Here is a 12,915-nt window from a genome sequence, read left to right on the forward strand (position 1 = left end):
CATCCAGAACAACAGGAAGGCTGGCTGAGTGTAAATTCCACAACTAGAAGGAAAGAAAAGCACGCTGAGAGCCAGAGGAGCTGCGGAGGTGAAGTGCAGAGGTACGGCGGCTCGCGCGCGCGAGGAAAGGGGGTGGCGCCTGAGGACACGGCTGTCTTTTTGAATCACAGGCTCCTGACTGCTCTGAACTCCGGTTCCGGGAAGTCTCTGGGGACCCAGGTCTCATACGGGGAGAGGCTGGTCTGTCCGGCAGCGGGCGAACTTGAGGGAGGCTTTCCCTCAGAGGTGCTTGCAGCCGTTACCGGGACACTGAGACGCGCGACTCCGGGCGGAGAATCGGCCATAGCTGCTTTCTCCGCCCTTTGACTCCCTGAGACCCCGCCCCACCCAGGCTGCGGCAGAGGCTTTTGCATGTGAATGTACCTAACTGCAGCCGAACCAGGCAGACCCTGAACTTCCAAGAGAAGGCCCAAGGCCCCGCAGCGGCTTGCATTGATTCACAGCTGAGCCTCTTCGTGGCTCCTGCTGTGTGGCCTCAGGCAGAGGCTGAATTAGCACCTCCTTAGATCCAGGAGCCACTGTACCCAGTGGTCAGAGGGGGTCCATCCAGACTGCAACTCCTCAGATCCATAAGGGACACACTCAGGGAGCAGACTCAGTGAGCACCAAAGCCCCACTGAAGCAAGTCTTGCCCCAGAAGGGTGTCTTCAGCACAGAAGTTCTCCCACTTTAGACACAGCTGATTCTCACAGCCAATTGGCCTGGAGGTCAATTCCTCCCAGTGATTCTACAACAACCAAGGCACCAAGAGTGCACCAAGAGTGTCCACCCCAGGTAACTGGGGAGGCTGAGCTACTGGGCCCTACAGGACACCTGGCGCACAGGGCCACTCTATCAACACAGGGAAGCTGCCAAAATGCGGAGACAAAGAAACAGGTCACAAATGGCAGAAATGGAGGAAAGCAAACGATTGGATATAGAGTTCAAGGCCACGTTTATAAGGTTTTTCAAGAATTTTATGGAAACCGCCGATAAATTTAATGAATCCCTCAATAAGTATAGTGAGACCATGGAGGACATGAAAAAGGACCAACTAGAAATTAAGCATACACTGACTGAAATAAAGAATAATTTACAGAGATCCAGCAGCAGACAAGAGGATCCCAAGAATCAAGTCAAAGATTTGAAATACAAAGAAACAAAAAATACCCAACCGAAAAAGAAAAAAGAAAAGAGATTCCAAAAATATGAAGATAGTGTAAGGAACCTCTGGGACAACTTCAAGCGTACCAACATCAGAATTATAGGGGTACCAGAAGGAGAGAGAGGGCAAGATATTGAAAACCTTTTTGAAGAAATAATGACAGAAAACTTCCCCTACCTGGTGAAAGAAATGGACTTACAAGTCCAGGAAGCGCAGAGAACCCCAAACAAAAGGAATCCAAGGAGGACCACACCAAGACACATCATAATTAAAATGCCAAGAGCAAAAGATAAAGAGAGAATCTTAAAAGCAGCAAGAGAAAGACAGTCAGTTACCTACAAGGGAGTACCCATACGACTGTCAGCTGATTTCTCAACAGAAACCATGCAGGCCAGAAGAGAGTGGCAAGAAATATTCAAAGTGATGAATAGCAAGAACCTGCAACCAAGATTACTTTATCCAGCAAAGCTATCATTCAGAATAGAAGGTCAGATAAAGAGCTTCACGGATAAGAAAAAGCTAAAGGAGTTCATCACCACCAAACCAGCATTATATGAAATGCTGAAAGGTATTCTTTAAGAAGAGGAAGAAGAAAAAGGAACTCTTACCATTTGCCACAGCATGGATGGAACTGGAGAGCGGATAAATACCACATGATCTCACTCATTTGTGGAATATAATGAACAACATAAGCTGATGAACAAGGACTGATCCAGAGACGGAGAGGCATTGATTGGACTGTCGGGACTTGGAGGGAAGGTAGGGGAGGGTGGGGGTAAGGGGGAAAGATCAACCAAAGGACTTATATGCAAGCATATAGGCCTAATCAATGGACATGGACAACGGGGGGGTGAGGGCATGAGCGGGGGTGGGGGGGGTGGGGGGTAGAGGGTAACGTGGGGACAAGGACACATATGTAATATCTTAATCAATAAAAAATATATTAAAAAAAAAAAAAAAAAAAGAACAGACCAGCTACAACAAATCAGAATGCATGTCTCAACGTAACAAGTGAGCCTAGCTCCCTCTGGTGCTTGAGAGAAACAGAGGAAAGCCGTGTAAAGGGGGCTGCTGGCTAGATCAGAGCAAGCCACCTTTAGCTTGGAGGCCTTCCCCAGAGGACAGGATAAGTGGGAAACATCCAGACCCTCTGAGGATGATCTCACCTTTGAACACATGGAAACTCCTGTTACATAAGAAAATGGCTCTGGCATGAAGAGAGATGATACAACTCTCTTGTTCTACCTCCCCAAGAAATGGCCACACAATGAGTGGGGATAATGTGATTGTATAGACTAGTGGTCGCCAACCTTTTGGGCCTCACCCGGACCACCGGTTGGCGACCACTGGTATAGACTACTCTCTTCATGTATATTATTTCACTTAAATACTCAAAGAATCCTTATATGGCAGAGATTATTCCCATTTCACAGACAGAGAAACTAAGCCTTAAAGGGGTCCAATCACTTCTGTAAGCTGAAACTTGAATCCAAGTCAACCTGAAGCCACAGCCATGGTCTTGCCTTTTGTCACCCTATCTCCTAGCACTCCAGTCTTCTTTTTAAAAAAAGCACATTGTAAATAGTCTTCCATTTTAGCTCTAAGGACACAACAAGTTCTATTTATATCTCAACAAAGGAACTAATAATTTTCCAACAGGATCTTTAGATTCCGCTGTTAAGGCACTCTTGTAGCTGCCTGGGCAACATGGAACCATTTATAGATGTAACTGCTTCACCTGCTCCTAAGCAAAATTAAATATTCACATTTATAAAAAAAAATTTATAAATATCTCGAAATAGGCTTTTAAAACTAGCAAAGAATACTGATGAGAAAGGGAGGAAGGAAAGGAAAAGGAAGGGATTCAATACAATAGGAGGACCACAGTGAAGGACCCTGAAATGAAGGAGAAGCACCTGTAAGATTCAGAGAAACGGTCTGTGAAGTGCCATAGGGCAGAGGGCCAAAGGTTTTGTCTGCTCGCTTTTTACACGGAACTCTTGAATCCAGTCAAGATACCACACACAGTCCTAATAGTCTCCCCATAGCTTATCATATCTGTGTTTGCTGTTACTCAAGTCTAGAGAAAATAGAACAAGAAAATGCCTTTACATTGCTCTTCTCCTTCTAAGACCACCCACCTGGCTTAAGTCTCGCTGACCTACATCAAGAGCTTGGTACTAGCAACGATTCTGTTCTAATTGTTTTAGTGGACCATCCCACCTAATCCTCACGATACCCATTTTTATGACCCATGGTGCATAAGGCCACAGAGCTGCCCAACTGTTGGGTAGGGCCAGGATCCCCAACCAGCAGCCTGGCCCAAAGCAGGCAGGACAGTCACTTCCGGGCCCCCTTCTCTGCATCTAGGCAAGCTGCATTACGCAAGCGACAGTGTTGATGACTGCAAAGGCTATTGCACAAAACATCACCAGAGGAAACACGGACCAAATACCAAGAAAGCACACACCTAACTTTAATTGTCTTCTGAAGGTAGAGATGGGACTCTAAGAAAAGGCAAACCGATGCAACAGAAAAACTTGAGGAAAACTATTGCACTATTAGGCTCTTGGATTTAATGATCATTAGATAGCAGGCCCAAAATTCACCAGGCACAGTCGTTTACTGAGCTTTCCCCCAATGTAACAATATAGGAGGAATAGAGAAAAGTGTTTCTTTTTAAAAATCTCTCCTCATTTCACATTACAGTATCAATATTTATGTAGTCTACATTTCATAACAAAAATGTTAAAGCTGTAAATAAAAACAAATATCAGAAAACCCCACGAAGAGCATCAGTGCTATACACAGTCCTCCAGGGCATTCTACACAAAACCTTCCCGCACCCTCAACCCACTTCACTGAGCCCAGGGAACAAGCAGCCACTTCTCCTCAGGGCAGGTCAGCAGGGGTTCAAAGCTTCCTTCTCTCCTTCTCCGCGTCATAAAAACCATGAGATAAAAACACACCACAATAAACCACAAACTATAATTTCACCTTTTCAAGTTCAAGAAATGCTCAGCCTTAGCCTTGGGATTCACACATGTAAACACCTCACTTAAGTTGCTTTCCATCCAGTTTTAAATAGAAAAACACACGGTTAGAACCTTTTTTGAAAGTCCAATAATATTTTGCCTATTTTATTATTTTAACACATGATTACTTATGAACTCTCCACATATCTTCCTCTGCTTAGTTAAAATTTATTTAAAATTCTTTTTAAATTGTTTAAAATTACTCTTTAAACAATTCTACAAAACAGATGGGAAGAATACCAAATCAATATTTTATTTCATGGACTCCAGTCAGTGCTTCTAAAGCAGCAAAAGCGTATTTGATCCTATAGTGCCACTGGCCATCTCTGAAAACAGAATACATTTCGCACTTTTAAACATGCCATCTTCCTAACCTAAAAGAAAAAGCATTCCGTTTGTGAAGACGCAAATCTCTTTTCTTACCCGCCCCTCCCCCCCCCAAAAAAAAAACCAACATCCTTCCCATTTCCACATTACCCTGCCTCCTAGCCATTTCAAAAACACAATCACACTTCATGGTGCCAAGTGTGACTTACAGTTGAAGATGCCCGGAGGTGGATGTTCTGTCACCAGGAGACAGTTCTCTTCATCACTGTTGTCCCCACAGTCGTTCTGTTGGTTACAGACCAGTGAACCAAGATACAAGCATTTACCGCTGGTGCAGGTGAACTTGCACTCTGAAAAAGTACAGGGAAAGCATGCAGTAATCAATGCACGTGTGATACTCTTGAGTTATTTCTTTCTTCCCCATTTGCAGGCCATGACCGTTTGGGAACTCAGTCTACCTGGAGATCCCAGGAAACCGAACTCAGAGAAGAGCTCTCTTAGTAAGGACCTTCCTTCTAGGAAACGCACAGGACAGTGCCCCAGGGGCACTTGCCATACATTACTCCCTGCACGTCTCTATCCCACAGAATGAGTAACACAGATGCTGTCTTCTCATGACCTGCCCGCAAAAGTCATAGCTATGAGGCTCTTATTTTCTTTGAAAAAGCCCGTGGCATTTCCCATGCCTCCAGCACTGAGGCTACAGCAGCACTTGGGAGCTCAGGCTTGGTAAGAGGAGGCACGTACATTTTATTTTCAACTTGTCACTGGATGATGTGAAGCTCTGAGTAAAATATTTAACCTCTCACCCTAGCTGGTTTGGCTCAGTGGATAGAGCATCGGCCTGTGGACGGAAGGGTCCCGGGTTCAATTTAGGTCAAGGGCACATGCTCAGGTTGTGGGCTCAATCCCCAGTGTGGAGTATGCAGAAGACAGCCGATCAGTGACTCTCTGTCATCATTGATGTTTCTGTCTCTCTCTCCCTCTCCCTTCCTCTCTGCAATCAATAGAAGTGTATTGAAAAAAAAAAAAAGAAAAAAAATATATATATATATTCAACCTCTCTGGTGGTCATTTATCTCTTGTCTAAGAAAAACCAGGTTTAATACCAGGTTTTATAGTATAAAACATGGGAAATAATATGTGCTCTCTGCTTCCTGAGAAGTATCTATGCCAAGGGACAAATTATAGGATGAAAACCAACCCAAATCCCTGCAGGCCACATTGAACATGGGCGCCCTGAACTCTGTAGAAATCAATATTTGAAAATGGAATTTACCATTATAAACTTTAAAGTAAATTTGTAAACTTAACACATCACTATCAACTTAAGCAATTAAGGATAAAGGAGATTACACAATCACATACATGTGGGCACAAAATGTCTATGTGTATCTTACAGTGAATGTCTGTGAGCTTTTTCCAAGGAGCACCCACAGAAGCTGGCAGGATGTGCATAGTCCCAGCTCAGTGGACAGCCAGTAGGAAAAAAACTCAGGAAAAGTACCCCAATCCCACCCTCCCACCCCCCTGAGGCTGACTATCACAGCCTCTTAACTTCTCTTCGATTTTATCTGTCCTAGAATGTGGGTGGCAGGCCTGGGTCAAGTCCAAAGTCCTTTTGACTTTAAAATTCTGTTATTAAAATAAAAGACTGGGCATCAACACTCCAAGGCCTTCTCCAACTATACTAAGGATACATAGGGCTGCAAAGAGAATAACCTTAACCTGTTGTAAAGAGACAGAACTTAAATCCTCAAAAGCATTTATTTCTGTGACCCAGTATGAAACATTATAATTCTCCATTTGTTCACATTCTCTTAAAAGAGTATAGAAAAAGACACCAACCACAGTCCCTGACCTAGCTTAGAATAACATGTGAGCACAGCCCAAGTGCACAGCCACAAGTTCATTGCTAGCTGCACTGTACAATGTGCTGAGTGTGGTCCAGGGCATGTGGTAGGAGCGCTGCTAAAACCAAACTCTCTCTTCCCATAAAGTGAAAAGATTAAAATCCAGCTGCTTGAAATCACATTTATGAAGTGACTTTTTTTTAACTTAATGGGAAAAAAGGATGTCAAGAAAAGAATGTATCTTCCTTTCTAAAAGAAAGATTGGAGTTCCAATTAATACCAAATATTAAAAGGACGTCAAGCCAAAAACAGGTATTCCTGAAACTAAAATGTTGATTGAAGAAAAGGGCATATTAACCTAAATTGAATCAAAATCCAACTAGAAAAATTAACCATTGCTGTGGTTTGAAAGGATCTCAGGTTAGATTACCACACTCAAGTTCACGTGGTACTTTTTAAACCAGCAGGGAAATGTAATGACATTTCCACACTTGACTCATTTCAACTTGTTCAAGAGAGATCCAGTCTAGAGTCACAAAATATTTTTAAGGAAATGAATTATGAGATTCATTAATTCACATAACCAGTATTTTAGCCCCTTCTATGTTATGTGCCAGGTAGTAAGACATGGAAACACAAAGAGGAAAGAACAAGTCCTCTTCAAAGGCCTTACAATATGAATTTTTTAAAAATGTGAGCAGTGACTAATATATTTTCTAACTCCTTCCAAGGACTAATTTCCCTTCTTTATATCCTTCACATCTAGAGTGCTGCCCAGCAAGTAACAGACACATGGTGAATCACATATCTGTTGAATAAATGAATTATCTAATTCGAGCCTCATAAGAACCCTGTGAAATAATTAGGGTAGATACTCTTATTCTCATTTTATAGATGAGAACCTTAAAATGCAGAGATTACGCCAGCCAGCGTGGCTCAGTGGTTGAGCATCTACCTATGAACCAGGAGGTCAGGGTCCAATTTCCGGTCAGGACATATGCCTGGGTTGCAGGCTCGATCTCCAGTAGGGTGGGTGCAGGAGGCAGCCGATCAATGATTCTCTCTCATCATTGATGTTTCTATATCTTCTTCTCCCTTCCTCTCTGAAATCAATAAAAATATATTTTTTAAAAAGATGCCGAGATTAAGTAACCACCTAGAACTAAACCGCTAATAAATGGCAAAATCCAGATGAGTGTCCAAATTCTCTGCCTCTTTTCTCAGACTCTGTCCATAGTTGCATCAGTGTCCAAACCTGCTTTCATAAATGTCTAAGATTCATTTGTAATGAGGATGTCCATTAATGTAACAAAGTTCTCAAAAGAGTTAGTTATTGTAAGTAGGCTTACTATTAGTCAGGATACATTAACAAGACGTATGCTACTGATTTGCTCAGAAAGCTCTTACTCCTTAACAATGGAAATATCAACATCAATACGTTGAATTTCAAATTCCTAAAATCTAAATCTTCTCAACCATGATCATTAGCTGAATATCAAACTAAAGGTCTCTCTGTCACATGGCCCCTTGAATCAAAACTACCAGAGAGAAATTTTGAAGCTATCGACTTCTTGATGTGATATAGAAAACACTGGAAAATTGCTATAAATTAAGTGTTGAAGATTAATACTAAAGCTGGAATAAAATTTCAGACCAGAGTGAAATGTCTAAGTTAACTTGAGTGGTGTTGATGGAGGCAGGCTTCCAACTTGATCCTGACTCACCCTGCAAGGCCATCTCTACCACATGTTGCTATCCAAAAGCCCAGTACACTCAGCCAGTGCATTCAAACAAGAGGGGATGGTCCTCTAATAACTAAATTATTGTGATATTTCAAACAAAGAGCCCTAGATGAGCGGATCTAACTGGGTCTGCATATTGCAATCACCTGGGCATCTTTCAACACCACTGGTACCTAAGCTCCAGCCCAGGCCTCTGGCTTTCCCTAAGCTGAGGTACAGCGTGGGCAGTGGGGATTTCTAGAGATGCTCCTGATGGGCAGCCACGATGGAGAGCAACTGCCCAGTGAGAAGTACATAACTCACCTACAGGAACCCTCTCTGTAGCTAATAGTATTTTATTGGAATGCTTAGTTGGTATTTGCTAATTTACTAAAAAAGAAAAACCAAAACAAAATAGAAGCTAAGGTATAAACTCTTAAAAAAAAAAAAAAATATATATATATATATATATATATATAATTTCAGAGAGGAAGGGAGAGGGAGAAACAGAAACATCAGAGACGAGAGATGAGAGAAACTCATTGATCAGCTGCCCCCTGCACACCCCACACTGGAGATCAAGCCTGCAACCCAGGCATGTGCCCTGACCGGGAATTGAACCGTGACCTCCTGGTTCATAGGTGGTCACTCAACCACTGAGCCATGCCAGCCGGGCTAAAGTATAATCTCTTAAAATGGGTGGTATTTTGATGATTCCTGGATATAAAACTGGGTTGCTACAGCTCTGTACTGTCAATGGGATGCTTCAAAAACTTTGGGCCCTGACCAGTTTGGCTCAGTGGATATAGTGTCGGCCTGCAGACTGAAGGGTCCCAGGTTCGATTCTGGTCAAGGGCATGTACTTTGGTTGTGGGCACATCCCCGGTAGGGGATATGCAGCAGGCAACTGATCGATGTTTCTATCACATTGATGTTTCTAACTCTCTATCCCTCTCCTTTCCTCTCTGTAAAAAAAAATCAATAAAATCCTATCTAATAAAGATGTATTATGCTAATTGACCCTCACACCATCGCAAATATGGTGGTGCCCACAGCCAATAGGACTAAATATGCTAACTGACTGCCCCATCCTGGCTGGTATGACTAAGGTGGTTAGAGGGTTGTCCTGTACACCCAAAGGTCGTGGGTTCATTCCCAGTCAGGGCACATACCCAGGTGGTAGGTTCCATCCACGGTCGGGGAGAATATGGAAGACAACCAATGAATGTTTCTCTCTCTCCCCCCTCTCCCTTCCAATCTCTCTAAAGTTAATAAAAACATATCCTCAGGTGATGATTAAAAATAAAAAATAAGAAAATTTTCCAGTATTGTGTTACCTTTTTAAAAAGCCATTTAATAGTCCTGAAGCCAAAAAAAAAAAAAAAAAAGGAATAGCCTAAGGTGTTCTGTGAATTCAAAACTTTCATAAAAAAAAATTTGAAAACATTTTAAGGACCAGTAGCTCAACAATTTGAATATTCTAAACCTAATCCTAGACAGGATTAAAAATAAATGTTCAGCCCTGACCAGTTTGGCTCAGTGGATAGAGCGTCGGCCTGCAGACTGAAGGGTCCCAGGTTCGATTCCAGTCAGGGGCATGTACCTTGGTTGCGGACACATCCCCAATAGGGGGTGTGCAGGAGGCAGCTGATCGATGTTTCTAACTCTCTATCCCTCTCCCTTCCTCTCTGTAAAAAATCAATAAAATGTACTTTAAAAAAATAAAAAATAAATGTTCAATCTTGACTTCCAGGAGAATAAATCTGCATCTCAGAGACCAGAATTAATTCACTTGGTAGAACCAACATTTTATTAGTTAAAAGGCATAAAAAGTACTTGAAAGTCACTAAAAGAGTATATCTTAAATGTTCTTCCCACAAAAAAAAGAAATAGCAATTAGGTGGCATGATGCAGGTTTTAGCTAATGTTATGGTGGTTGCCACTGTACAATATATAAGTGTATCAAATCAACATGTACACCTTAAACTTACACATGCTGTAATATGTCAATTATATCACAATAAAGTGTGTGGGGGGAGCCAACAAATAGTTGTTCTCAATTTTTCCTACACTCTTTTTAAAGCCTTAGTTTTCACAGATATGATCTCAGCCACAAAATAAAGACCTGTACGGAGTATCACATCACAACTGTAAAATTAGCCATTTTGTGAATTGGCAGAGTAGTCTGCCACAGCTATTTTTGTTAAAATTCATACAGCAACATCGACTCATTCAGTTCACACTTCTATCATTCACCAACCTCAAAATTGAGATCTTGGCTCCAATATTTCTGACATTAAAACCTAAAACCTACTCTCAGTAATGTATGTACATTGTGAATAACAAAAAAATTAAACTTAGTCATTAACAGCCTGTAAGTAAAGAATTAATAGGTTTCTAAAATTAAGATGAAGAACAGACATATAGATCAATGGAATAGAATAGAGAACCCAGAAATCGACCTAAGCCACTATGCTCAATTAATATTTGACAAAGGAGGCATGAAAATACAATGGAGTCAAGACAGTCTCTTCAATAAATGGTATTGGGAAAATTGAACAGATACATGCAAAAAAATGAAACTAGACCACCAACTTACACCATACACAAAAATAAACTCAAAATGGATAAAGGACTTAAACATAAGATGGGAAACCATAAAAATACTAGAGGAATCCACAGGCAGCAAAATCTCAGACATAAGGCCGATGCAATTTCTTCACTGATACTGCTCCTAGGGCAGTGGTTGGCAAACTCATTAGTCAACAGAGCCAAATATCAACAGTACAACAATTGAAATTTCTTTTGAGAGCCAAATTTTTTAAACTTAAACTTTATAGGTAGGTACATTGTTATTAATTAATAAGGGTACTCCTAAGCTGGCCTTTGCTAAAAACGTCCTCAATCTGATTGAGGTACGTTCTGAGGTCGAACCCTTCCAACTCTCCCATCCGCACTCGTCTTGTATACTTGTTTCGTCTATCTCCTTTCCGAAAACCGACTTCTGCACATGGACCACCAAGTTTCAATCACACTGTACGTGCACACCCGCACATGGTATTTTGTGGAAAAGCCCCACTCAAGGGGCCAAAGAGCCGCGTGTGGCTCATGAGCCGTGGTTTGCCGACCACTGTCCTAAAGAGACTATAAACTAAAGAGAAAATAAACAAATGGGACTACATCAAAATAAAAAGCTTTTGCACAGCAAAATAAACCATCAACAAAACAACAAGAGAGCCCACTGCATGGGAGAACATATTTGCCAATGTTATCACCGATAAGGGTTTAATCTCCAACATTTACAGGGAACTCATACAACTTAACAAAAGGAAGATAAACAACCCAATCAAAAATGGGCAATGGACCTAAATAGATACTTTTTTTTCAAAAGAAGACATAAGGAAGGCCAAGAGACATATGAAGACATGCTCAAAGTCACTAATCATCCGAGAGATGCAAATCAAAAAAACAATGAGGTACCATCTCACACCTGTCAGAATGGCTATCATCAACAAATCAACAAACGACAAGTGATGGAGAGGATGTGGAGAAAAAGGAACCCTTCTGCACTGCTGGTGGGAATGCAGGCTGGTGCAGCCACTGTTGAGAACAGTATGGAGTTTACTCAAAAAACTAAATATGGAACTCCCATTTGACCCAGTGATCCCACTTCTAGGCATATATCCCAAGAAACTAGAAACACCAATCAGAAAGAATATATGCACCCCTATGTTCATAGCAGCACAATTTACATAGCTAAGATTTGGAAATAGCCTAAATGCCCATCAGTAGATGAGTGAATTAGAAAACTGTGGTACATCTACACAATGGAATACTACACTGCAGTAAAAAAGAAGAAATTCTTACCATTTGCAGCAGCATGGATGGAACTGGAGAGCATTATGCTAAGTGAAATAAGCCAGTCAGAGAAAGATAAATATCACAGGATCTCACTCATTTGTGGAATATAATGAACAACAAACTGATGAATAAAAACAGATCCAGAGACAGAGAAGCATCGTTCAGACCGTCAAACCTCAGAGGGAAGGGAGGGGAGGGTGGGGGTAAGGGAGAGAGATCAACCAAAGGACTTGTATGCATGCATATAAGCATAGCCAATGGACACAGACACCAGGGGGGTGAGGGCAGGGCATGAGTGGGGGGGGGGGGGTGAGGGGGACTGGAGGGATAAGGACACATATGTAATACCTTAATCAAGAAAGAAATTTAAAAAAATAAAATTGAGATGAATAAGTTTACTATAACCAAGGTAAGTTTACATTTCTTAGTGTAGAGATAATATTTTCATTGATTTATATATATACTGCTTACTCGCCTTCAAGTTACAAGATTACCAATCATAAAAGTGAAGTTCAATAAAAATGGAAAACTGATTAAAACATAAAAATCATGAACCCAGAAATGCAGGGGAGAGGCAGTGTTGTGGGGGTGGAGGGACTGAGCAGAAAAGAAAAGAAAGAGAACTCATGGACACAGACAACAATGTGGGGATTGCGGGGCGGGTGATGGGGAAAATAAAATAATAAAGTAATTAATAGGCTAAAAAAGAAAGAAAGAAATGCAGGGGAAAGGAGAAAGACTGTGACTAAAGAGAGTTCTAATAACTGGTCACTAAACGGAACTCCAAGTAAATGAGGTGCCAGGAGACAAGGAACCCAGAGGCTTGGTGGTGGGCCTTCACTGGCCCATAGCAGTAGGCACTCATTGATTCAGAAAGACCCTTTCCTCTTGATCCTCAGGACTAAGAGGATCTG

General features: G+C 41.6%; 1 protein-coding gene across 9 annotated transcripts in view; it reads right to left on the reverse strand.

Annotated features, from left to right (window-relative positions):
- The window catches only part of LDLRAD4 (low density lipoprotein receptor class A domain containing 4), a 335,343-nt gene that overhangs the window by 161,943 nt on the left and 160,485 nt on the right, over positions 1-12,915 (reverse strand). For 8 of the 9 annotated variants that reach the window (XM_036321962.1, XM_036321965.1, XM_036321966.1 and 5 more), the window contains one exon: positions 4,776-4,916. The exons of the other annotated variant lie outside the window; for it this stretch is intronic. In XM_036321962.1, coding sequence (XP_036177855.1) covers positions 4,776-4,916 — 141 coding nt within the window. The remainder of the gene's footprint in view (positions 1-4,775; positions 4,917-12,915) is intronic. 9 annotated transcript variants of the gene reach the window in all.

The sequence above is a fragment of the Myotis myotis genome, unplaced genomic scaffold (assembly GCF_014108235.1).
Source record: "Myotis myotis isolate mMyoMyo1 unplaced genomic scaffold, mMyoMyo1.p scaffold_m19_p_9, whole genome shotgun sequence".
Lineage (NCBI taxonomy): Eukaryota > Metazoa > Chordata > Mammalia > Chiroptera > Vespertilionidae > Myotis > Myotis myotis.